Source organism: Microcaecilia unicolor, chromosome 3 (genome assembly GCF_901765095.1).
Source record: "Microcaecilia unicolor chromosome 3, aMicUni1.1, whole genome shotgun sequence".
NCBI lineage: Eukaryota > Metazoa > Chordata > Amphibia > Gymnophiona > Siphonopidae > Microcaecilia > Microcaecilia unicolor.
The window spans coordinates 318,203,875-318,231,252 of record NC_044033.1 but is presented as its reverse complement, the minus strand read 5'-3'; the positions used below and the strand labels follow the sequence as shown (position 1 = coordinate 318,231,252).

The following is a 27,378-nucleotide window of genomic DNA, read 5'->3' as shown; positions in this document are numbered from 1 at the left end:
ACCTAACTAAGCCACACAATTTTCAGGTGCTTTCTGCTCACACCTCCTATCTAGCTTCCCAAAAAAACATATAATTAATAATCCCTATTCTATTTACCTCCCCCCATCAGAATTTAAACAACATCAGCGTGTGCTAAGTGGTTCTTTAAAATTACAGGGTTGAAATTTTTAAAAAAAACCCTTTTTCTTTATAATCAATTAGAAACTTAAACTTGCAGGTAAGCTTTTCACTTTTTAACTCTTTCTAAACCATTTATGTTCTATAGAGTTCTAAAGTGCTATCAAGCTACCACTAGCTCAGGACCCCTTTCTCAGAGAGCCCAGAACACATTAATCTGAGGTCAAGATTGAGGAATTTAATTCACTTACAATCCCAACTCACAGTCAGTCATCAATTTTTCCCTAAAGCCCTTTAAAACGCGGCGGGCTTTCAAATTAAATGTACCACTGTTAATCTCTCACAGCACACTCAGATCAAACACAACTTTAAACACTTTTACTTAATTTTAACCCAAAGTTCTCTCTCAGCTGAGCACAGCTCTTAAACACAGCTCTGCCCTGCTCAGCACTCACCTCCCAACTGACAAACCGTCAAACTTAGAACCCTTACCCTAGCTCACGCTGCTAGCACGAGCTCTGCATTCCAAACCCCACAGTACATAAACACAGCATTTTAAAATCAAAATAATCATTTTTACAACATGTATACATAAACAGTATGTTCAAACAATGTAAATTTTGTACCTTTTTCTTCCCTGAAGCTTGAAAACGTCCCTTTTCCGTCCGTGCACGAGCCTCCTCCCCGCTCCACTCTCGAGGCAACAGCTGACTCGTGTCATCAGCTGTTCTTACTTCCCACGCGCTCCCCCAGCGCGTGCCGCACTCTCTCCGCTGCAAACTGCCACATTAATAAAATACAACGTTGGGAGAGTGCACCGGAGCACTCTCCCCATCATCTCCAGTCCCACTCCCGACTTCTTTCATCTTCAGAACAGGCTCTCCCGATAAAATAGAGCCGGTTCCCTTTAAAATTAATGATCTCCTGAACCCTGCGTCGGATGTGTACGTCTGACGTCATTACGCGACGTCAGACGCCGACACAGGTCCAATCAGTGCTCAGACCTCCCCTTCACAAAATCGCCGCTCCATACGCTGCCACCGACCCCCAGCAGAAGCCCCGAACCCAGAGATAAACCCGGACGCCGCCGCCCACCAAAACCGCCAATCAGCTGAACAGCTGATCGCCGCTCCCTCAGCACTCCTTTCCCCCGCAACGGCCCCGATATCGCCGCACTTCAACAACACAGGTGGCTGCCGGATCTCCTTCTACAAGCGGCCCCAGGTACGTTTATTTTAACCCCTTATGGGTTACATTAGAATAGCCCTTGTCCCTCAATTGCGCCCTCTCAAGAGCCAGGCCATAAGACCAAAGCGGCAAGGATCTTTCATAGTCACCGGACCCTGAACTAACAGGTTCGGAACCTGAGGCAAAGGAAAAGGTGCGTCCACCAGCATCCACCAGAGATCGGCGTACCATGGACGCCTTGGCCAATCTGGGGCGATCAGAATCACCAATCCTCGGTGCAGACGAATCCGAAGTAGAACTCGCCCTATCAAGGGACAAGGAGGGAACACATACAGGAGGCCCGAGGGCCAAGGTTGAGCCACAGCATCCAACCCCGCCGAGCGAGGATCTCTTCTTCTGCTGAAAAAGTGAGGGACTTTGGCTTTTAAGCTTCACGCCATGAGATCCAAGCCTAGAGTCCCCCATTTAGCACAAATCTGAAGAAAAACTTCATCTGCCAGTTCCCATTCCGCCGGGTCGATTTGATGTCTGCTGAGGAAATTGGCTTACACGTTGCTCTGACCGGCTATGTGAGCCGCGGACAGCAGCTCTAGGTGGCGCTCGGCCCAGTCGCAGATCTGAGACACCTCCGCAGCCAGGGCTCTGCACTGAGTGCCACCCTGGTGATTGATGTAGGCCACTGCTGTCGTGTTGTCTGACAGAACTCTGACAGGAAGACCCTTCAGTGTCCTGTGGAAGGCCAGAAGAGCCTGAAATATCACTCTCAGTTCCAAGCAATTGATGGACCATCCCACTTCCTCAGTGGACCACAGACCCTGAGCATAGCGTCCCCGGCAATGAGCTCCCCAGCCTGAAAGGCTGGCATCCGTTATCACCAGACACCAAAATGGAAGAGCCAGTGGCATCCCCTGCCGCAGCCTGCTGTCAGTGGCATCCCCTGCCGCAGCCTGCCGTCGGAAAGCCACCAATCCATACTGCGCTGGGCCGCAGGAAGCCCCCGTAGTCTGCGTTGGTATTCCTGGGAAAACGGAGACCATTGCTGAAGCAGAGCAAGCTGCAGCGGTCTCATGTGAGCTCTCGCCCAGGGACTCACCCCTATGGTGGCTGTCATCGACCGCAGGAGCTGAACAAAGTCCCAAGCTCGAGGGCGAGGCATCTGCAGGCGGACCTGATTCTGAAGCTTGAGCCGCCTGCTGTCGGGAAGAAAAACGAGCCCCGAAGCCATGTCGAACCGGACCCCCAAATACTTGAGAGACTGAGAGAGGGTCAGGTGACTTTTGGGCATATTAACTACCCAGCACAGAGTCTGAAGAACTGTAACAACTCTGGCTGTGGCAAGTCGACTCTCGTCTGCCGAATCCGCTCTGCTGAGCCAGTCGTTAAGATAAGGGTGAACTCTGATACCCTCTCGCCTGAGAAAGGCAGCCACTACCACCATGACCTTGGAAAACATCCGAGGAGCAGTCGCCAGGCCGAAAGGCAAGGTGCGAAACTGGAAATGTTGGCTCAATACCGCAAACCGGAGAAACCGCTGATGCAGCGGCCAGATGGGAATATGCAAGTACGCTTCCTTGAGGTCCAGAGACGTGAGAAACTCTCCTGACTGTACCGCCGCAATGACGAAGCGCAGGGTTTCCATGCGGAAGTGTCGCACTCCTAAGGCCTCGCTGACTCTGCGTAAGTTGAGGATAGGTCTGAACGACCCGCCTTTTCAAGGCACAACAAAATAGATGGAGTAGCGACTGCAGCAGCGTTCGGCGGGAGGAACCGGAACCACCGCTCCGAGCTTCAGAAACACCTGCAAGGTGTCGTATACTGCCGCCCGCTTGACGGCAGTGCCGCATCGGGACTCCAAAAATGCGTCTCCTACTGGACGGCAAAATCTAGCCGGTAACCTTCTCTGATCAGGTCTAGGACCCACTGATCTGAAGTAATCTTGGTCCATTCCTCGAAAAACAGGAAGAGACGACCCCCTACTGCGGGAACTGACGAGTGGACCGGCACCCCATTATTGTGGACGCCGCCCCTGAACTCCTGGATGTTGCCTGGACGCCACTGCGTGTTTGTCCGAACGAAAGGAGTTCCTCTGCTGGAAACGAGTATGTTGACCAAAACCCGCAGAGCGCCCCGGGCGATACCTTCGAGCTTCGCGAAAACATGGCCTGGAAGAGGAGGGAAAGAAGGACTTTTGGAAGAAGGCCTCGGTCTATCCTCAGGCAACCGTTGGGACTTAGTCCCCTAGGTCCTTAACAATCTTCTCCAAATCCTCCCCAAATAAAAGAAGGCCCCGAAAGGGTAACCTCACCAGCCTTTGTTTAGAGGCCATGTCAGCCGCCCAATGCCGGAGCCAAAGAAGGCGGCGGGCAGCAACCGCCACAGACATCTGCGTAGACGAAGCTCTGTCCAGATCATAAAGGGCATCAGCCAAAAAAGACAGGGCAGACTCCATACGCAGGCCGACCTCAGTGAGGGAACCCGCTCCATCGGCGGGCTGCTCAACCGCCTGCTGCAACCAGGAAAGGCAGGCCTGGGCTGCATAGGAACTGCAACAGCCGCCCATAAGGAAAGGCCCGAGATATCAAAGGACCGCTTCAGCGCGGATTCCAGCCACCGGTCCTGCATATCTTTCAAAGCAACCCCTCCCTCCACCGGGAGAGTAGTCTTTTTAGTCACAGCCGTGACTAAAACATCCACTTTAGGCATCCCAAAGAGGGTCAACTGATTTTCCCTCGGGGGGTAAAGGTGACATATAGCCCTGGCCACCTTCAAGGGACCCTCAGGGTCAGACCATTAAGCTGAAATAAGCTCTTGGATGGAAGCATGCAAGGGAAAAGCCCGAGAAGGCTTCTTAGTGCTAGCCATCCTAGGATTAATAGTAGAGGCAGCACCCTCGTCAGAATCTTTAATACAAAGGGCCTGTAAGGCATCAGAAATGAGAGCTGGCAGCTCGTCGCGGTGGAAAATCGGAAACCGCTTTAGGGTCATCCAACTCCTGTGGCAAGCAGCCACCCTCATCTGGATCATCAGTCCGTGAGGGCCTGCCAGACCCCTCAGACTCCCTGAAACTAGACCACGGGGGAGAACAGAGTGAAGAGTCCCCCCTCAGACGGGGTATTCACTCGTCTACGCTTAGCGTCAGCCAATAGCTCGGGGGAAGAAATAAAGTCTCCAGCAGACGTTGGGCTACCAAGAACCGCAGGCAACCCAGACCGACAGGAATTGTCAGGAGCCTCAGGCTGTGCTCTTTTTAACATAAAAGCCTTATGCATCAGCAGCACAAATTCAGGGGAGAAAACTCACCCTGTACATCTGCCCCCACATTGGGGGAAGCGGAGGCAAAAGCTCCTCTAGAAACCTCGAAACGAGGCGTCCCCCTGCACTCAGACCCCTCCGCAACCGCGAGGGTCGAGTCACGCGGCGCCTCCAAGATGGCGGCCGCTGCCAACTCCGGCGGGCGGGAAGAATCACTGCCCGCCATGCTCATGCCAGCATTAGCATCAAGGCAGCATGTGCTGCAAAGCCCCGCTGCTGATCTGCATTTCCCACAGTGGGAGCAGCGCTTAACCCCTTCAGCAGCCATCAAATACAGAAAACAAAATGGCGCCTTCACGCCAAAACTTACCCCGCACAGAGCGCTGTCAGCGGGAGCCTCCCCGAAGGAGCTGGGCACCACTCTAACCTCAGGAGACTGAGTCAAATGAGTTGCGGTCAAGCTGCACCGAACCAAGAGCTCAGGAGAAAACCTCTCTGTTTTTTGTTTTTTTTTTTACTGTGAGGAAAGTTCTAATATCCAAATTCAAACAGGAAATCTCATTTGGAAACAACATCCACCTCCTACAATTCAATTTATCCAGTGCATTTGATATGGTAAATCACAATATCCTAACCAAACTACTGGACAAACTTGGGATCGGCAGAAACATCATTAATTGGATAAAAGGCTTCATCACCTCAAGATCTTATTAAGTTAAATCAACCTCAACTATCTCATCTCCCTGGTCACCAAACCGCGGTGTACCTCAAGGATCCCCTCTATCCCCGATCCTATTCAATCTTATGATGATCCCCCTAGTCAAAGCTCTATTCATACATGGTCTCAACCCTTTCATATACGCTGATGACGTCACCATATTCATTCCCTTCAAATCTAATCTAACTGAAATTGCCGACAAAATATCCTTGGGCATGAACATCGTAACCTCTTCTGCCAACACCTTTATGATGAAAATGAACAAAGAAAAAACGCAATGCCTAATCCTTTCATCCCAGCACTCCGCGCTCCTCCCTACTAATTTTAATTTAATTATTGCATTTGTATCCCACATTTTCCCACCTCTTTGCCTCCGGCACCACAATCCCCATATCTGACAACTGAAAAATCTTTGGAGTGACTTTAGATAACCATCTCTCGCTCGAAAATCACGCAAAATCCACTAAAGAAAATGTTCAACATGACAAACCATATCTCCCCCTGAAAACATTCCGGAACTTGGTGCAATCCACAGTACTTACCCACGCTGACTATTTAACAGTATTTTCTTAGGCTGCAAGACCCATATCCTGAAAAAACTTCAGACTGCCCAAAACACAGCAGCAAGACTCATTTTTGGCAAATCACGATTCAAAAGTGCAACACCTCTTCGTGAAAAATTTCACTGGCTCCCTATCAAAGAACAAATCAACTTCAAGATCCACACATTAATCGACAAGATCATCTACGGTGAATCTCCAGGCTACATGCTCAACCTGATTGACCTGCCCACCAGAAACAGGTCTGTAACTTCGCGTACTTACCTCAACCTACATTACCCCAATTGCAAAGGACTCAAGTACAAAACCTATTATGGATCCAACTTCTCCTTCTTAGGTAGCCAACTCTGGAATGCCCTCCCCAGACCTATTCGATCAATCAGTGACTATCTACCCTTCCGGAAATCACTAAAAACCCATCTGTTCAAGCAAGCGTACCCAAATGACCCAAACTAATCCTATGAACCCATCTACGCATCACATATCCAGGAGACGACAATGACCTAGACTACATCTCCCACCAAATTTCCCATGCTTATCCCATGTCCCACCTCCTTCCCCCTCATCTACCCCTCCTCCAATGCTCACCTACCCTGGCTCATACCTCTCCTACTCCCTTCACTCTTGCCCATCTCTACTTACCTATTTCTTTTACTATTCTGATAATACTTATTTTTCTTCAATACTCTGTAATCCTTACTATGTAAGCCGCATTAAACCTGCTTTGAGTGGGAAAGTGTGGGGTACAAATGTAATAATAAATAAATAAACTCTCCCATCTTATTTTTTAGGCTTCTAGCATTTGTATATAGACACTTCAAATTGCGTTTTTTCCTTGCAACTATAAACTGCTTAAAAGTTGACAGGTGTAGGGTTTCTTTTACAAAGCCGCGCTAGCAATTCCTGTGCAGCAAACAAGAGGAAGCCTATTCAATTCCTATGGGCTTCCTCTCATTTGCCACAAAGGAATCACTAGTACAGCTTTGTAAAAGAAGCCCATAATTTGTATTCTTTACTCTGTTCTCCCCTTAAACACTCCTGGCTTTCTTTCATTATTGAAACCTCTCTATTCTAAGCTCACTGCCCTAACCATTAGGCTACTCTACTCCTCGGTCCTCCTAAAATTTCTCTCTCTGCATGTGATTTAGCAACTCTGAATAATTTTGTCATCTGCAAATGTGATCATCTCTTTTGTGTTCCCATATCAGCTGGGTCACCTTCAGCCACATGTTTAGTCATGGCTTGCCTAGAAGATTGGTGAGGCAAGACTTCCCTTGGCGAAATCCCGGGCTTTGTCCCATTAAACTATGGTCTCTATGCATTTAGTAATTTTGTTTGTTTGTTTTTTATAATAGTTTCTACTATTTGCCCAATATTTTTTTTTTGTTACATTTGTACCCCGCGCTTTCCCACTCATGGCAGGCTCAATGCGGCTTACGTGGGGCAATGGAGGGTTAATTGACTTGCCCAGAGTCACAAGGAGCTGCCTGTGCCTGAAGTGGGAATTGAACTCAGTTCCTGTCATGCTCACTGATCTGATAGTTTCCAGGATCACCTCTGGAACCCCTTTTTAAAAACTGGCATATTAGCCACCCTCCAACTTCAGGCACTGTGGGTGATTTAAACAGGTTACTAATAGATGAGCCATTTCATTTTTCAGTTCTTTCAATACTCTGCAATGTACACCACCCGGTCCAGGTGATATGCTAATGCTTAGTTTGTTGTTCTGCCCTAATACACCTTCCAGGTTAGGAACATAAGAATAGCCATATAAGGGCAAACAGATGATCCATGTAGCCCAGTATCCTGCTTCCAACAGTGGCCAATCCAGGTCACAAGTACCTGGCAGAATCCAAAATAGCAGCAAGACAGAAGTAGAAAATAACAGTGGGTGAACTTTGATGTCAAAAACAGTCCGTATTAAGCAAGCACCACAGTGCTGTGTACATCTAGTAGTACTACAGAAATGATAAGTAGTAGTAGGACCTGACATGGGGCCATGTTTCAGCAGATAAAACTGCCTGCCTCAGGGGTCAAGCACTGTTATTGAGATTATCCATAAAACCATAATACAGACAAAGCTTTTTAAGTATTACTTATGTTTTTATGCATAATCTCCTTAACATTTAAATTCCATTGACTCAGTTTTCTTTTATATACCGTATATTCAGCACAAGTAGTTTTACACAATTTGTATTTGATATTGTATTATTTTTATTATAATTTGCACTAATGTCTTATTTACATCCATGAATAATTTTGTCATGTATAATTTATATTAGTCATATTTATATATTTATATTTTATATCAGGATTTCTGTTTTTTAGTCCTTACATTGTTCTGTTTATTGGTCATTTCTTATTTACCTATAACCATTTATGAACAGTGCTTGACCCCTATTTAAGATGTAATTTGATTACAATAATCTCTTTCATCTCACCTTTTAACCATGCTAGTTGTCGTTTGGCCTTCCTTTTGCCTTAACAACTGGTCTGGATTTCCAAGATGATAGTTTTAAACATCCACAAGTGATGTGTACACTGTTAACCTTTGTAGCTGCACCTTTACATAAATTCTATCAATGTGCTTACTTAGGCCATTTTTATTCTAAAATATGTGCTCACTCTTCGATCAGTCTCCTAGGCCATTATACGTTCCCCAGCCCCACTTGTCTTGCAGTTACCTAAAGAGACCCAGGACAACAAAACACCAGATAAGGAAGTATGTAAACAAAGAGAAAAGATCCGTGTCCTTAGATCATGTGCCTTTCCATCCTCTTCTCTTGTTACCTATAGACAGGAAGAGGCTGGAGGTGCCAAGGGCAATGAAATAGTAAGGCTGAAAAGGTAGGAAAAGGGCAAGAAGAGGGAATAAAGAGCCAGACAGCCACGTTCCACTGAAAAATAAATTAGAAAAAAACGAAAGGTCAAAGAATAACAAAAGAATGGCATACCTTTTGATTTGACTAACAATAATACATTTTTGACTACATGCTGGAGGTTAAAACCTCCCTCCCGAGGTAAAAACAGCATCGGTCCATTAAAAAGGAATCTGCTTACATTAGTTTATTATTAAAAGTATGCGTTGATGGTTCTTTGAGTTTATGTGGCTATCATTTTGTTTTAACTACTGTTTTTCTTTGCTCCCCCCAAATAAAAAGAAACTGCTGCCCTAGGCGACTACCTAGTCTTGCCTAATCTTTGAGAGAAGAGGAAAGCATCTGAAAAATAATGTTTTATTTAAAAAAAATAGGAAAATGAAACTAAAAAGGTACACAAGCTCAAAAACTAGGAAGAAAAAGTTAAGCTACCTATAATGCAACTTTTGAAAAATTACGATTACATATGGTTACTTTTTCGTAACTTAAAATAGAAAGTTTTCCGAGAAAGCTGAGTGGGAGAAACCGTATGATTTCAATTAGCTCAGCTATGCAAGACTAGGACAGAAACACTGAATACAAGTGGGAGCCTCACCCCTCATTTACAGTATTTTAATAGCCACTAAAATAAAACCTAAGCTGAACACCACCACCATACCGTTCCCAGACGCGGCCTCTCATTTTAGCCACACTAGCTACTAGTAAACTCCAGCAAATGGCGCCTCACTCACCCACCCCTCCCATCACTGAAACCCAACCAAACAAAATTCCACCCGTCCCCTGTATGTCTTATTCCCTGCCTATACGTTTCACCTATTGGTTGCTCGAAGTCAGCCTTCCCCTCCATCACTTTCTCTACTTCTAATTGGCTGTTCCTCGTGTCAATAATCGCAAAGAGCCGTGAAGGCGGAAACTTGTTTCTAAATTCCTGCCACCCCTTCCCCCTCACCACCGCTCCTACCCCCACCAGAATGGGTGGAGCTGCCCGCCTCGCCAGCACGTCGCTCAGACCCTGTCCCGCCTCCTCCCTGCCTTCCTATTGGGCGGGGCGGAGGCGTCCCCCGGCGGGAGTGGTCAGCTGGCTTGTCAACCACCACCCCCTCTTGATCTCGCTCCGCCCCCTGCGGCGGAGCGGTTTCGGGCGGCCCTTTGCTTGCCAAGTTGATGTCAGTGGCGAGGGCTGAGCGACGTTCCACGACCAGTCAGAGATGAGCGGTAAGGACCGGCCCCGGAGGGGTGGGGGGGCGGCAGCGGCAACAAGAGTGCGCACCCCCTACACCGCCCCCGGGTGCGCGCCCCCATCAACCCCACCCCGAGGGAGAATGTGGGACGGACTCTGCCCCCGATACTCCGCGGCGGGACGGGACCAAGAGTGGCGACCGCTCCCCTCACGCCTTCCGCCCCCTCCCCCGGCCCTCCCCCAACCAAAACAATAACAACAACAGCGTTCAGTACCTGAGGAGGGATCGGCCTGGGGGGACCCCACCCTCGACCTGGGCAGTGGAGTATGGAGGGGCTCGTTCCCGCTCGAATTCCCCCACTCCCGCAGGTTCAGGTCGCTTTCCCGTTTCCGCACCGCCAGCACTCGTTTTCTCTCTTATTTATTTAATTTTACTTTGATTGGGGAAGGGTCGCGATTAATGTCAAAGGCGAATTAGAAGAGGCAACAAGTATCCGGCTGGGCTGGGCCTGAGCGGGCGGAAGTTTCTACAAAGTTTGTGCTCGCTGCTGCCGCCTTTATTAAGCTGCTGTTTCCTCTTAGGCTTCAACCTTGGAGAGATGAGTGGGATTTTTTTTTATTTTTCATAGTTCTACAGTTTTATTTTTATTTTTTAACTTCCAGATCAGGATCACTCAGAAGAAATGTCGGCGAAGCCCCGGAGCTCCGGTCAGGGCCAGGTGAGAAAGCATGGCCGGGGCTTACCCTGCCACATGGCTTCTGCCCGAAGGGGCAGGTTTTACATTCTCCCTCTCTCTTTCTTGATTTTTTTTTTCTAAAAGGGGTTGGAAAGGGGGTGTTTATGTGCCTGATTTGGCTACACACACTCTCCCATCCCTCTCATTTCTCGCTCTTTTTTTTTCCCTTGTACTTCCCACTAGGCCGTCGGGCTTGCCTCTAATCCCTCCTCTTTGTGCTTGTCTCGCCCCTTTTATTTTTCTTCTTAGGACTCCCAGCCGTCCCCCTTGGCTCTGTTGGCAGCTACATGCAGCAGGATTGAACCACCCGAGAATGCCAGTAATTCCCAAGGACAAGGCTCAGCGGAACTGGATTTGTCCAATGCTCAGATTGCCCAGGCAGCCAATGGCTGGCAAATTCTAGCAGCCACTGCTACTTCCAAGGAGCAGAGTAGTGGAGATTTGACATCTTCAAAGACTCGGTCCACCCCTGGCCAGTATGTGGTGGCCACGGCTCCCAGCGTACAGAACCAGCAGGTCCTGGCAAGTCTGCCAGGAGTTATGCCAAATATCCAGTACCAGGTGATCCCACAGTTTCAAACTGTGGATGGGCAGCAATTGCAGTTTACCACAGCACCAACTCAAGTTAATGTCCAGCAGGATGCATCAGGACAATTTCAGATCATCCCTGGGACAAACCAACAAATTATCACCACCAATAGAGCGGGTACAGGAAATATTATAGCAGCTATGCCAAACTTACTCCAACAAGCCGTCCCAATCCAGGGAGTAGGCATTGCCAATAATGTCCTTTCTGGCCAGACTCCATATCTGGCAAATGTCCCAGTGGCCTTAAATGGCAATATTACACTGCTGCCTGTAAACAGTGTTGCAGCAACCTTGTCACCTAGTTCCCAGGCAGTCACTTTAAGCAGTACCAGCAGTTCTCAAGATAGCAGCTCCCAACCTGTGACCTCTGGTACCCCGCTGTCAACATCCAGTGCCAATTCAGGCACTTTTTTCACAAATGCTAATAGTTTTTCAACCACAGCCACCACCAGCAATATGGGTATTATGAATTTTTCAGCTGCTGGTACCATGGGAACAAATGTTCAAGCTCAGACCCCTCAGAGATCTGGTGGACTTCAGACTTCAAGCAGTGATACTGTACAGCTCCAGCAGAGCAGTGTGGCAACCCAGCAGAAAGATGGAGATCAAAATCTGCAGCAGCAACAGATCCTTATACAGCCTCAAATAGTGCAAGGGGGGCAAGCCATCCAAACACTGCAAGCAGCTCCATTATCAAGTCAGTTTACTACTCAAGCCATTTCACAGGATGCCCTTCAAAACCTACAGATTCAAGCGGTCCCTAATTCTGGTCCAATTATCATAAGGACACCAACAGTGGGGCCCAATGGGCAGGTTAGCTGGCAGACTATCCAGCTGCAGAATCTCCAGGTCCAGAATCCTCAAGCTCAGACAATCACCTTGACCCCAATGCAAGGAGTGTCTTTGGGCCAGACGGGGAGCAACACAACACTCACATCAGTGCCCACAGGAACTGTTACATTAAATGCAGCTCAACTGTCCTCTTTGCCAGGTCTTCAGACTATCAACCTCGGTGCCCTGGGAGCATCGGGAATTCAAGTTCATCAGTTACAGGGAGTTCCACTCACCATAGCCAATACTGGTGGTAAGTTGTTAGGTTAACCTAGTCCAGTGCTTATCAATCATTTTGTGGCCAAGACACCATGATAGTGGCAAAGTAAGTTGTCTGACCTGGTGATGCAGAATAATGGTGCAGCTATGGAGATCTCATTCAGGTTGTAACTGAAAGTATGGGTTTTGTGACCCTATTTGGGTTTTCCGACCCACAGTTTGGGAAGCTGTGACCCTAGACCCTGTTTACCTCCTCCAGCACACCTCCATTTTCTCGCTTTGTCACTCCCCTCCACCTGCAGCACATTTGTGTGGTGCTGAGGACCCTTCTCCAGTATGTACTTGCAGCATCCTTTGTAGGACAGGAGGGACCATTAATGGTCTAAGCCTGAGTGCAATGCAGTACCCATGTGGGGCCAGCCTGGTTTACAATTTGTATTCTGCATATTAATTAATAAGCTGTTGTTATGTTCTGAAAGACACAATAGGTACACTTGTTTCCTCCCCCCCCCCCCCCCTCCCCGTCTCCTGTATGTGCTTCTGATGAAGCTTGCCTTGTAGATGATTCAAAGGTAATGATGATGGTGGCTTTGATCTGGAGGGGGGGGGGGGGGGTTAATACTTGAATTCTTCTGGTGACTTTTTTTCTTTCTACTTTGTAGAAAAGGTTCTATCAGTTGAATAATTTGTGCTTTTTTTGCAAATTTTAATCACGCGTGTCATTCTACAATGTGTTTCTTTGCTGTCTGTGGGCATAATGAAAAGCAAATCCTGTAAAGAATGTTTTGGTATTTTCATTCATTCATGTTCTGCCGTCCATGCACATTTCCTGGTCTCTCTTTTTTTTTTTTTTGTGGTCTTGGATGTGACTTCCATTTGAAAATACCAAGACTTGATTTCCAGGATAGAATATTTGCTTTGCACAGTTAACCTCAAGGCTATAAAGAATATAGTTTTGTATGGTTGGGTATCTAGCTGATACGTTTAAAAGAATGTTTACACACAATTACATTTCTATGATTGTATTTATATCTACCTGCAGTACTAATAACCCAATAGGTCCTTGATTGTTTCTAAAAATTGCAGAGTTTTCACAATCATTTAGTATTATGTGAGTGTTGAGTCTTTAGTTGGTGAGTATATTTTTGTGTGGTTAGTTTGAATGCCTGACATTTCTTTGCAGTGGTCTGTTATGGTCGTTTTGGTTGGAGGCCAAGAGTGTTCAGATATTGGGTTAACAAGTTTATTGAAATTTTTTAAATGAGGGTTGTTTTTTTTTTTTCGGCCAAACTGTTTACTACGTGATCTCTAGTATCTTGAGAACGCTGCAGTATCACCAGTTATTCCTATTCATGTCCACACAGGTGCCAGGAGGGGGTTTACTTCTGTACTGCCATCTGGTAAAAAAGACCAGTTCAGATGTTTTTAAATACATGACTAAAACTGTGCACATCCAAACTTTATTTTTTGATAGATATTTTTTAGGACTTTTTAACCACATTGCCTAACCCATTTGCATTGTAACGTAGGGAATAATGGCAAAACAGGACCATCTGATCTGCACAGTTATTCTGGACACATTGCTAGCTACAAAGCTTGACCACCTGCAAAATTTCTTCCCTTTCGGACAAGTCTTTTTGTCTTTCTCTTCTGTACTTAGTCTTATATGAAGAGCATTTCTCCAGCATCCATCATTATGTCTAATAACAAAGTTCTAAAAAATCTAATTGGACACAATTTCAGCAAGAAAATATCACTATAATGGCAATGGTGAGCTGAAATTCCAATCAAGGCATTCAATGGTATCCTTTACTATCTATAGTGTATTATAAGCAGAGAAAATGACCTCATCAGTCCAAGCTAGGCGTTACTACGCTTCATGTGCTCGAACGCCAGCAATCTTTGGACTCCGTTATAATCCTCGGTCATGAAAAAACTCTGCTCACTATCTTTATTTAATATCAAACATTGGAAAAAGTATTTAATGTTACTTAGCTTTTTAATCTTGCCCTACGGGGCTCTCCGTTTCGCTATATATAATAAGCTTCTTCAGGGGGCCAAGCAACTTTTTGGCTAATCACGATATCTCATAACATGGCGTTTCTGCTATGACCGGAGTCATAGGAGCAGAAACGCCATGTTATGAGATATCGTGATTAGCCAAAAAGTTGCTTGGCCCCCTGAAGAAGCTTATTATATATAGCGAAACGGAGAGCCCCGTAGGGCAAGATTAAAAAGCTAAGTAACATTAAATACTTTTTCCAATGTTTGATATTAAATAAAGATAGTGAGCAGAGTTTTTTCATGACCGAGGATTATAACGGAGTCCAAAGATTGCTGGCGTTCGAGCACATGAAGCGTAGTAACGCCTAGCTTGGACTGATGAGGTCATTTTCTCTGCTTATAATACACTATAGATAGTAAAGGATACCATTGAATGCCTTGATTGGAATTTCAGCTCACCATTGCTAATAACAAAGTTCTGCAATAATTTAAATAGCCAGCAATGCTAGTGTAGTGATTTGCCTTAGTATGCTGCAGGTGTCCTGTGCAGCCTGAGACATATAGACCCAACTATATGAGTGCACACATTTTCACTAGGATTGCTACAGAACTTGCAGTTAGCAGACAGTGTCGGCCACTGGCACCCCAAAACACGCAGCAGCTTAGTGCTTCTTTTGTGCTGTTATGGCTGGCCTATTCAGAAAAGACTATAGCCTGCTAGAAAACTCAGTAAAGACTCGAATAGTCATCAGCTCAGTGGTAATGAAGGTATTAGCTTTTAAACTTGGATCAAAGAAAGTGCATAATTTTCTAAACTTGGGCTTTAGTGCATGGTCTGAGGGAGGAGTAGATGGCTCATCCTGCGGCTAGCATTAGTGAGGGTTTTCATACCTGTTTTCTCTTTTGTGCAATATGAAGCGCCTGCAACTTTTTCTTGTTTTATCGAGGGGTGGATCAATTGAAAAAAGAAAACTGCAGAAGGATGAAGAGGTGAATGCAGGGTTAAGAGGGAGATGCCACAGCAGGGAGATGATGGGTAATGCACTTAGCTGTAGAAACTTACATACCTTTAATGAGCAGAATATGTGTTTGATATACACATGCTCCTCCGGTTTCCAGTATGTCTGGGCAAAATATTGATTCTGCTACTAACACATACTTAACATATACATGTGCCCTTGGAGATAAGCATGTTTTCATGTGTTTATCTGATGTCCTCTTAAGCTTATGGTTTTAGCTTGCATCACCTGCCCCCTGCTTTTAATTGGTTGTGAGGTTATTACAATCAAGATATGTCTTTAATGTATTTCTGAAATTGACTCATGAAAAAAAACCCTAATTGTTCTGTTATGGCTTGCTGTTAATGTTGTGCCTTGGATGAAGGCATGCTTTCTTCATCAGTGGATGGAATACATTATATTGTAAACGGTGTAGTGTTCATCACTTCACTATTCACGTGGATGTGTTCTACTGGTAGGACCTGCCTAACCTCTCTTGTCTGTCTGTTTAGTCACTGTTACCCAGCAGCTTTTGTTAACAGGCATAGTTAAAGCCTAGCCTTGTGTCGTAGGTATCAGGTGTGTTATGAGAAGAAATAAGATTAGTCTGTGGTGAAAAGCAATATATATACCTTCTTGAACTTCAAAATTATGTAGTCATTGTGCCCCGTATCTGAAGGTTTTTATTTTCTTGTCTACTCACAAGTATCCTGTGGAAGGAGGATTTACACCATTACATTCACTTTAGCTCACTTAGAGGCATATTTTCAAAGCACTTTGGGAGGCTAAGTTCCATAGGTTTCTATGGAACTTTGGGAGGCTAAGTGCTTTGAAAATGAGCTTGTTAGTCATTTTGGTGACCATTCTTGGCCAGAAGCCATACACTATAATAGGTGTCGCCAATGAATGATGAGTGAAACTCCTCCTTCCCAGAATTTATGAAGACTGCCTGTGCAGTATCCTGAGTCATTCAAGGAAGAGGAAATAAGAGCCACTAGACTCGCCCCCACCTGCCTCAAAATATGTACCTAGCATACCGGAATGTAGCTTAGCTTGAGCTCAGGTTTGGAAAGGATTATTGTTATGACATTTGTATCCCACATTATCCCAAACAAGCTCAGGTTCAATTTGGCTTACATTCAATAATAAAAAAAATCATATAAAAATATAATTGTCAGATAATTATAACATTTTAACATAGTGTTTTATCATGAAGCTAGGCTAGAGTATTGGTTATGTTGAAATATATAAGAGAGATGGCAACATTGGTTTGTCTTTTGATAGATATGTACTTAATAGAAAAGCCTTTAGTAATTTATGGAATCTCAGAAAATCTTCTAAGTACCTTAATTGCTTGGGTAGAGAATTCCAAAGTTTCGTACTCTGATATGTGAAGCCTGCAACAAGGATTGATTTGTAAGAAAGGCCTTTGCAGTTTGGATAATGGAGCATGAGGTATTCTGTATATTGTTGCATATCGGAGGGTGATAAACCATATATGATTTGTGGGTTCGCTTAGGAACAGGAAGAATTAGGGGTTACAGAGGATGGGCAGACTGGATGGGTCATATGGTCTTTATCTGCCATCATCATGTTTCTATAAACAGTCCCACATATTTTAAAGGTGATCCTTGTGTTTTTGGGAAGCCAATGAAGTTTTAACAAAAGAGGAGAAGCCTTCTCAAAGTGAGGAGCACCGCATACAACGCGGACAGCGGTATTTTAAGGAGTGAGATATTAATACCCGCATATATGACATTACAATAATCAAATTTGGAAAGTACCAGAGATTGAGTGATAGTACGAAGTGTGGAGCTTGGAAAGAAAGGACGCAACCTTTTTAACTTTTTAACCTTGAGTTCACTACCAAGCCACCACCTCCTCTTCAGCCTGTAGCCCCATCCAACAACCAACCAACCATGGCCTCTTTCTCCTCCTTTCCTGAGATCACCGAGGATAAAAGCTCTTGCCTTCTTTCCTCCTCGAAATGCACCACCTGTTCCTCCGATCCCATCCCCACCAACCTACTTAACACCATCTCCCATACTGTCACCCCCTCCATCTGTCGCATCCTTAACCTTTCTCTCTCCACTGCAGCTGTCCCTGACACCTTCAAGCACGCCATAGTCACACCTCTCCTAAAAAAACCATCACTTGACCCTACCCTTCCTCTCCAAAATACTTGAGCGCGCCGTTCACAGTCGCTGCCTTGATTTTTCTCTCCTCTCATGCCATCCTCGATCCACTTCAATCCGGTTTTCGCCCTCTTCACTCGACAGAAACAGCACTCTCTAAAGTCTGCAACGACTTGCTCCTCGCCAAATCCAGAGGCCACTATTCCATCCTCATCCTCGATCTATCCGCTGCGTTTGACACTGTCAATCATGATTTACTTCTTGCCACACTGTCCTCTTTTGGGTTCCAAGGCTCTGTCCTCTCCTGGTTCTCCTCTTATCTCTCCCACTGCACTTTCAGGGTACACTCTCATGGATCTTCCTCCACTCCCATCCCACTATCTGTTGGAGTTCCCCAGGGATCTGTCCTTGGACCCCTTCTCTTCTCAATCCACACCTCTTCCCTAGGCTCACTGATCTCATCTCATGGTTTTCAGTATCATCTTTATGCTGATGACACCCAGCTATATCTCTCCACACCAGACATCACCGCCGAGACCCAGGCCAAGGTATCGGCCTGCTTATCCGACATTGCTGCCTGGATGTCCAACCGCCACCTGAAGCTGAACATGTCCAAAACCGAGCTCCTCGTCTTTCCACCTAAACCCACTTCTCCTCTTCCTCCACTCTCTATCTGTTGATAACACCCTCATCCTCCCTGTCCCATCTGCCCGCAACCTCGGAGTCATCTTCGACTCCTCCCTCTCCTTCTCTGCGTATATCCAACAGACTGCCAAGACCTGTCGCTTCTTCCTCTTCAACATCAGCAAAATTTGCCCTTTCCTCTCTGAGCACACCACCCGAACTTTCGTCCACACTCTCATTACCTCTCGACTACTGCAACTTACTCCTCACCGGCCTCCCACTTAGCCATCTATCCCCCCTTCAATCCGTTCAGAACGCTGCCGCACGTCTTATATTCCGCCAGAACCGATATACTCATATCACCCCTCTCCTCAAGTCACTCCACTGGCTTCCGATCAGATACCGCATACAATTCAAGCTTCTCCTCCTTACCTACAAATGCACCCGGTCTGCGGCTCCTCACTGCCTCTCTACCCTCATCTCCCCCTATGTTCCCGCCCGTAGCCTCCGCTCACAGGACAAATCCCTCCTTTCAGTACCCTTCTCCACCACTGCCAACTCCAAGCTCTGCTCATTCTGCCTTGCCTCACCCTATGCCCGGAACAATCTTCCTCAACCCTTACGCCAAGCCCCCTCCCTACCCATCTTCAAATCTCTGCTTAAAACTCACCTCTTCAATGCTGCCTTCGGCACCTAACCTTCGAGAAATATAGTATGCCCTATCAGATTGACTCTACACTTGTCTTTTAGATTGTACACTTGTCTCTAGATTGTACACCTGTCTTTTAGATTGTAAACTCCTTGAGCAGGGACTGTCCTTCCATGTTAAATTGTACAGCGCTGCGTAACCCTAGTAGCGCTTTAGAAATGTTAAGTAGTAGTAGTTTAAGGAAGATGCTGAAGACCATCTTTGAGACTTGAGCTTCGAATGATAAATGCTGGTCAGTGGTGTTGGTCAGGACTTTTTTTTGATTGTTCTAAGGCATATGATGTCAATAATGAAGGTTTTTTATAAAGTGGGTTGGTAGTCTTTTCCTGATTTAATTTGAGTTTGAAACTTGGTGCCCAAGATTCCATCAGATCTAGACTAGTTTTAATATTGTGTGTAATTTCTAGTGATTCCCTTTTGAAGGGGATATAAATGGTGATAACAGCATAGATGAAGGAATTAAATCCATGAGCCTCCAGTAAGTAAGCCAGTGGATGCCATCATGATATTGAATATAAGTACATAAGTATTGTCATATTGGGACAGACCGAAGGTCCATCAAGCCCAGCATCCTGTTTCTAACAGTGGCCAGTTCATGTCACAAGTACCTGGCAAGATCCCAAAACAGTACAATACATTTTATGCTGCTTATCCTAGAAATAAACAATTGTGCCTGTGCTCTGTCGAGCATCAAAATATAACAAAATGTTTAAACACACATGAATACAAGTGTATTGCTTCTTCAGCTTATTGAGAGTGGAGTAGTCTCATATGTAACACACGATAAAGATTATTTGATTTTTCACCCAATGACTGGGTGTATTATCTGTGTGTATTGTCTAATCATTGACTGAACCTCCACCACCCTTTGCTAATCTTATATATAAAGATATATTTCTGTTTGTCAATATGCTAACATCTAATTTTATGTAGCACTTAGCTTGAACAAGTTGGTGCTCTTAAAACCCCGACAGGTCCCCGTTTCGTGGTTACTTTCTCAAGGGGGAGTCACCAGTTCAAGTAACAGTCTCAAGTGCAACTGCAGCATTACTCAGTCAATGATTAGACAATACACACAGATAATACACCCAGTCATTGGGTGAAAAATCAAATAATCTTTATCGTGTGTTACATATGAGACTACTCCACTCTCAATAAGCTGAAGAAGCAATACACTTGTATTCATGTGTGTTTAAACATTTTGTTATATCCTAGAAATAAGCAGTGGATTTTCCCCAAGTCCATTTTAATAATCGTCTATGGACTTTTCCTTTAGGAAGCCATTCAAACCTTTTTTTAAACCCCGCTAAGGTAACCGCTTTTACTACATTCTCTGGCAACAAATTCCAGAGTTAAATTACACATTGCGTGAAGAAATATTTTCTACGATTCATGTTAAATTTACTACTTTGTAGCTTCATTGCGTGGCCCCTAGTCCTAGTATCTTTGGGAAGAGTAAACAAGCGATTCACGTCTACCTGTTCCATGCTCTCATTATTTTATAGCCCTCTATCATATCTCCGCTCAGTCATCTTTTCTCCAAGTTGAAGAGCCCTAGCTACTTTAGCCTTTCCTCTTAGGGAAGTCGCTCCATCCCCTTTATTTTCATGCAGTTCTACTATATCTTTATGGGTGATAAACGAGAGCCTTGTGGAACCCCACATATAGGGTCCCAGGGTGAGGAGATATGATGACCTGATTGTTTTACTTGGTAGGATCTTGATATTAGGAAACAGTGGAACCACTTTGACAGTTCCACTTGATACCAAAGTGGCCTAATAAGTGTAACAGTATATTCCTTGTCACTTGCAGCAGATGAATCCAGGAACTAGTGGGTTAAGTCCGCCTACCAGCAGGTGGAGATAGAGATAAACTAAAGGTGGTGATGTCAGATGGGCCAGCTCCTTTCTCAGTTAGTATGTCTCTATCTCAGCAGGTGGTGGACAGCTTTTTCTTCAGCTCCTGGGCCGGTAGCCAATTTGAGCTGGGGGTGGCGGGCTGGTGGTGTCCCCTTTGGTAGCATACGCAGTTGCTAGGTCCCTGCTGCACCTCAAATTCCCTCTGAACAGGCTTTTGCTGTTCTTTTCCTTCCCTGTTTTTCTGTCTCCTCACTAAAAAAGAGAACCATAGAATTTATTTAAAAGAGAAGCACAGGTAAGTGTTTTTGCTGAGAACAGGTTTGTGTTACTGCTGTCCGAGTCCTGTTTTCTGTTGTCTGCTTGTCTGAACCAGCCTCGAAGTGGAGTGGGAGAGTTTTTTTTTTCTTCGGCTCAGCTGTCAGTTCCTGCGCTTTCTCGGTCCGGGTTAAGTCCTGCTGGGTTCCTGTTCGGGGGCGGGCGATGGCAGTGGAAGCGGTAAAACGCTGTTCCCAATGCGGGAAACGGCGTTCGGCAGCGGGCCTTTGCAGCGCGGGGTGCGCTGATTTGGCGGGACTCGATGGAGTGGTGCCCCCCCCCCCCTCCGAGAGCGTGCTTTCCCGCCCGGAGCCTGGCGATCCTCGCGCTCCGGTAGCGGTTTTGGGCAAAGCTTCTTCTCCGCTGGTAGGGGAGTCGAGGGGGGGTGGGGGGGAGGCATCAGGCACTGTGGGCGGTGGTGCAGGTGCCATGGCTGTGACCTCTGTTGCGGGGGAGGGGTTTCGCCATAGTTTATTTTGCTACTCCAGGCGTTTTTGTTGAAAAGGGCCTTGCCCCCCCCCCCCCCCCCCCCCCCCCCCCCCCCAACGTGGCTGTGACAGCTTCGGCCTTTGATTCTCTCGGGGTCTCAGGCTAACCAAGAGATTTGGGGGTTTTCCCCCAGAGGATTTCTCCTCCTTTAAAAAGCTTAGGCTGGCTTTAGGATCTGAGGAGGGGTCCTGCATACAGTCGCCTGCAGCTTCCTCTGTGGTGGCTCTCTCGGAGCAGACGGGGGTATAGGACGTGGAGGACAGTGTCCTCACTGACCAACTGGAGGACTCTTACGCCATGAGGATTTTCCATAAGGAGGAGATTTCCTCCTTTATCTCTCAGGCGCTGGAAGCCCTGAATATAGAAGACCCTGAGTTTGCGGCTTCTCAGGCGGTCAACCCCAAAATGGCTAGTACCAGACAACCTTCTAAGGCCTTTCCGGTACATGAAGCTATTGAAGAGTTGATTTCGGCCTAGTGGGCGGATCCGGATGGGGGGCTTAAAGTAGCCAGGGCTATGGCCAGGCTGTATCCGGTTTCAGCGGACCGTTTAGAGTAGTTTGCCCTACCTAGGGTGGATGTCCTGGTGACGGCGGTCACTAAGAAGACTACTCTTCCAGTGGAAGGTGGTGTGGCACTTAAGGATATGCAAGACAAATGGCTAGAGGCCTCTTTAAAACGTGCCTTTCCTTGTCATCAAGCAGATGAAGTCATTACGTATGGGTTATGTCCATCAACCAGCAGGGGGAGATAGAGAGCACTCAACTTTTCACAGTGCCTCATGGCCAGCTAGCTCCGCTGCCTCTTCAGTATTCTCTATCTCCCCAAGCAGGGTGGCTGCAGCTTCTTCGAGCTCCATCAAAAATCTGCCTGGGGGTGGCTCCTGGCTTGCCAGTTGTTAGCCTGGGTGTTAGAGGCTATAGCAGCTTCACTTTGAAGGCACATAGGTCAGCCCTTTCCCTGCCTTACCCATGCCCCCGTGGATGTGGACATTAGCTTGCTTTTCCCTGTCCTTTCTCACACAGTGGATGCAGGCACATTGGTTCGCCTTTCCCTGCCTTTCCCACATATCTGAGCCTCCGGAGTGAATTTATTTACCTCTTTTGCCTCTGCTTTCTTCGCAGCGTCCAGGAGGGATGCGCGTTTTGGAGCACAGGTGCTAGCGCGTGGTGTGGCTTGTTCCCACCCTATTTAGGGATTGCTTTGTTACATCCTATACGTAATGGCTTCATCTGCTTGATGACAAGGAAGGGAAAATTACTTGGTAATTTTCTTTCCTTTAGTCATAGCAGATGAAGCCATGAGCCCTCCCTGTATGATGGTCTGTATTGCAGTGATTCTGATTTCAGGTGCTGTTCTTGTTTCTTGAAGTTATATTCCTTCCTTGGGGAGTCGGAAAACCGTCTTCAGGATTCTTGTTATAGTTATAGGAGGATGAGTTCATTCCCTCCAGTTCATGTTTTGGGAGGATGCAAGGATTCCCTCCCTTTATACAAAGTAGAGGATGAGTTCATTCCCTCCTTTTTTGAGTTCATGCCCTTGTTAAGCGGCCATCGTTCGCTGTGAGGAAAGTTCATGTTATTCCAATTGCGGTTTGCCACACTGCTTTGGAAGCTTCAAATACTGAAGAGGCAGTGGAGCTAGCTGGCCATGAGGCACTGTGAAAAGTTGAGTGCTCTCTATCTCCCCCTGCTGGTTGATGGACACAACCCATACGTAATGGCTTCATCTGCTATGACTAAAGGAAAGAAAATTACCAAGGTAAGAACCTAATTTTCCCTTGAGGAGGCCGCTTTGACACTTCAAGCTTCCGTTTGTAGTTCTTTTGCGGTTAGAGCTTGTCTCAGTTGGCTACATTCTGTCATGGATTCGATTTTGGAGCCTGATATGCTGGGAACTCCTCAGATGTCGCTGATGGATATTGGGCTGACGTACTTGGCGGATGCCTTGTATGATTTGGTCCATGCTTCTGCCAAACTCATGGCCTTGGCCGTTTCTTCTCGGCGTCTTCTGTGGCTCCGTCATTGGGCTGCAGATATGGCTTTTTGGGGAAGACCTAGAAAGGAGCCTCGATGCCACGTTTCAGAGGGACGCGCCAGTATCGCCCGAGGCGGTCCAACGCTTCTATTTCGGAGCCTGATATGCTGGGAACTCCTCAGATGTCGCTGATGGATATTGGGCTGGCGTATTTGGCGGATGCCTTGTATGATTTGGTCCATGCTTCTTCCAAATTCATGGCCTTGGCCGTTTCTTCTCGGCGTCTTCTGTGGCTCCGTCATTGGGCTGCAGATATGGCTTTTTGGGGAAGACCTAGAAAGGAGCCTCGATGCCACGTTTCAGAGGGACGCGCCAGTATCGCCCGAGGCGGTCCAACGCAGCCTTTCAGTGTCCTCGTTTTGGGCAGCATTCTTCCTTTCGCAACGAGAAGAGTCCGACTGGACCCCCTTCACATCAGGGGGCTCCTCGGGCCTCCCTGATGGGGAGGGGCGCAGGTCCACTCGGGAGGAGAGCAGATCGGTGGTCGGCTTTCTCTGTTTCTTCCAGCGTGGGCCAAGAGGATAGCGGTTCTGCAGTGTTTGCGAGACCTGCTAAGGATAGGGGCTATCATGCCTGTTCCTCCTCTCAAAAGGCGCACAGGTTGGTACTCCATCTTCTTTGTGGTTCCAAAGAAGGGAGGGGCTTTTCGGCCTATTCTCGATCTCAGAAAAGTAAACCAGTTTTTGTGGGTTCGTCACTTCTGCTTGGAGACATTAAGGGCAGTCATTGCTGCTGTTCAACCAGGGGAGGTTTTGACTGCTCTCAATTTGAGAGAAGCTTACCTGCACATTCCCATTTGGCAGCCCCATCACAGATTTCTCAAATTTGTGGTGCTAGGTCAGCACTTCCAGTTTCGGGCCCTTCCTTTCGGAATGGCCACTGCCCCACGCACTTTTTTCAAGGTCATGGTGGTGGTGGCGGCGTTCCTGCGGAAGGAGGGGATTTGAGTGCATCCATATTTCGGGCGACGGCAACAGAAGAGAGTCGAGTGGTCACCACCCGAGTGATTGCAGTGTTGTAATCCATAGGTTGGGTGATCAATATGGACAAAAGTGGTGGAGAGATTTCTGGTACAGCCCGTGGACATTTGTAAAGCTGTGACTTAGGCTTCCTTGCATTCCTTTTCTAAGCATTATAGGCTAGATGTCCAATGTTGTGAGAGAGCGGTTTTTAGGGATAGGGTCCTCACAGTGGGGTTGCTGGGGTCCCTCCCTTAAGGGCACTGCTTTGTTAGTTCCCATCAGTCCAATTCTGGTCCGGTCCGGAGGGACGCTAAGGAAGGAGAAATTAGACCTTACCTACTGATTTCCTTTTCTTTAATCTCTCTGTTGACAAATTTGATCTATTTCCTAATTTCTGTTAACATTTCATCATCTGATGTTCTGGTTAGGCGGCTGGTAGTATAGGCATTCTAGTATTCTCTTTCTCACCCACATGGGATTTCTTCCAAAGGGTTCCATGATAATTGTTTTTTCATACTGAATTTTTATTCTGTTAGACTCAGTTCCCTCTTTAGCATATAATGCCACCCCTTTCCGATTTTTATCTACCTTATCACATTGGAGTTGACCCTCAAGAAAAAGATCTAGATGTTGTTGTAGACAATACACTGAAACCTTCTGCTCAGTGTGGTGGTGGCCAAAAAAGCAAACAGGATGCTACAAATTATTAGGAAAGGAATGTAAAATAAGACCAAGCATATTATAATGCCTCTATCACTCCATGGTGTGGCCTCACCTTGAGTATTACGTTCAGTTCTGGAACTCGCTGCCGGAAGATATGGTTAAAGCGGTTAGCGTATCTGGGTTTAAAAAAGGTTTGGACAAGTCCCTGAAGGAAAAGTCTATAGTCTGTTGTTCAGGTGGACATAGGGAAGCCACCTGGGATTGGTAGCATGGGTTGTTGCTACTATTTGGGTTTCTGCCAGGTTTTATGACCTGAATTGGCAGCTGTTGGAAATAGGATACTGTTTCTAGCATTTGTATACAGACATTTCAAAGCATGGGTTTTTTTTGGTGGGTTTTTTTTTTTTTTAATCTACAAGCTGGTAGAAATAATTTTGTAGTCTTTACTTTGCTGTCCCCTTAAAGGCTCCTGGCTTACTTTTTGCCTTTTTTTATTTATTTAGATTTTGCTCACACCTTTTTCAGTAGTAGCTCAAGGTGAGTTACATTCAGGTACTCTGGATATTTCTCTGTCCCAGGAGGGCTCACAATCTAAGTTTGTACCTGAGGCAAAGGGAAGGTTAAGTGACTTGCCCAAGATCACAAGAAGCAGCAGCGGGATTTGAACCAGCCACCTCTGGACTGCAAGACCGGTGCTCAAACCACTAGGCCACTCCTCCACTGTTGCAACCTTTCCTATCAGGATGCCCTGACTTCCCTGTTTTGATAATATCCTTTAAAGATAAGTTACTCCTAATCAGCTTCTGAGGACTACTGGCTCTACTACTACTACTATTTAGCATTTCTATAGCGCTACAAGGCGTACGCAGCGCTGCACAAACATAGAAGAAAGACAATCCCTGTTCAAAGAGCTTACAATCTAATAGACAAAAAGTAATCAAATCAATTAATGTGAACGGGAAGGAAGAGAGGAGGGTAGGTGGAGGCGAGTGGTTACGAGAAAAGCAATGTTAAAGAGGTGGGCTTTCAGTCTAGATTTAAAGGTGGCCAAGGATGGGGCAAGACGTAGTGGCTCAGGAAGTTTATTCCAGGCGTAGGGTGCAGCGAGACAGAAGGCGCGAAGTCTGGAGTTGGCAGTGCAGCGAGACAGAAGGCGCGAAGTCTGGAGTTGGCAGTAGTGGAGAAGGGAACAGATAAGAAGGATTTATCCATGGAGCGGAGTGCACGGGAAGGGGTGTAGGGAAGGACGAGTGTGGAGAGATACTGGGGAGCAGCAGAGTGAGTACATTTATAGGTTAGTAGAAGAAGATTGAACAGGATGCGAAAACGGATAGGGAGCCAGTGAAGGGTCTTGAGGAGAGGGGTAGTATGAGTAAAGCGACCCTGGCGGAAGACGAGACGGGCAGCAGAGTTTTGAACTGACTGGAGGGGAGAGAGGTGACTGAGTGGGAGGCCAGCAAGAAGCAGATTGCAGTAGTCTAAACGAGAGGTGACAAGGGTGTGGATGAGGGTTTTGGTAGAGTGCTCGGAAAGAAAGGGGCGGATTTTACGGATGTTGTAAAGAAAGAAACGACAGGTCTTGGCAATCTGCTGGATATGAGCAGAGAAGGAGAGAGAAGAGTCAAAGATGACCCCAAGGTTTCGAGCTGAGGAGACAGGGAGAATGAGAGAGCCATCAACAGAAATAGAAAACGGGGGGAGCGGGGAGGTGGGTTTGGGGGGGGGGGGGGGGGGGGGAATGAGAAGCTCGGTTTTGGTCATATTTAATTTCAGGTGGCGTTGAGACATCCAGACAGCAGTGTCAGACAAGCACGCTGAAACTTTGGTTTGGATGCAAGGTGAGAGGGGTAGAAAGGTAGATTTGGGAGTCATCAGCATAGAGATGGTAGGAAAAGCCATGGGGTGAGATTAATGAACCAAGGGAAGAAGTGTAGATAGAAAAGAGGAGGGGACCAAGAACAGAACCCTGAGGTACGCCGACAGGCAGAGGGATAGAAGTAAAAGAGGATCCACCAGAGTGAACACTAAAGGTGCGGAGGGAGAGGTAGGAAGAGAACCAGGAAAGGACAGAGCCCTGGAATCCAAGTGAGGACAGGGTATCGAGAAGTATGCTGTGATCGACAGTGTCAAAAGCAGCGGAAAGATCAAGAAGAATGAGGATGGAATATTGACCTCTGGATTTAGCCAGTAATAGGTCATTGGAGACTTTAGTAAGCGCAGTTTCGGTTGAGTGGAGAGGGCGAAAACCAGATTGTAGTGGGTCAAGAATAGCATGTGAGGAGAGAAAATCAAGGCAGCGGCGGTGAACAGCACG

At 46.5% G+C, this 27,378-nt stretch overlaps 1 protein-coding gene across 1 annotated transcript in view; it reads left to right on the top strand.

Annotated features, from left to right (window-relative positions):
- Window positions 1-9,866: 9,866 nt before the first annotated feature.
- Window positions 9,867-27,378, top strand: part of SP1 (Sp1 transcription factor) — a 66,705-nt gene continuing 49,193 nt past the window's right edge. Inside the window, exons 1-3 of the mRNA XM_030198364.1 lie at window positions 9,867-9,930; window positions 10,559-10,614; window positions 10,882-12,304. Coding sequence (XP_030054224.1) covers window positions 9,924-9,930; window positions 10,559-10,614; window positions 10,882-12,304 — 1,486 coding nt within the window. The 5' untranslated portion in view covers window positions 9,867-9,923. The remainder of the gene's footprint in view (window positions 9,931-10,558; window positions 10,615-10,881; window positions 12,305-27,378) is intronic.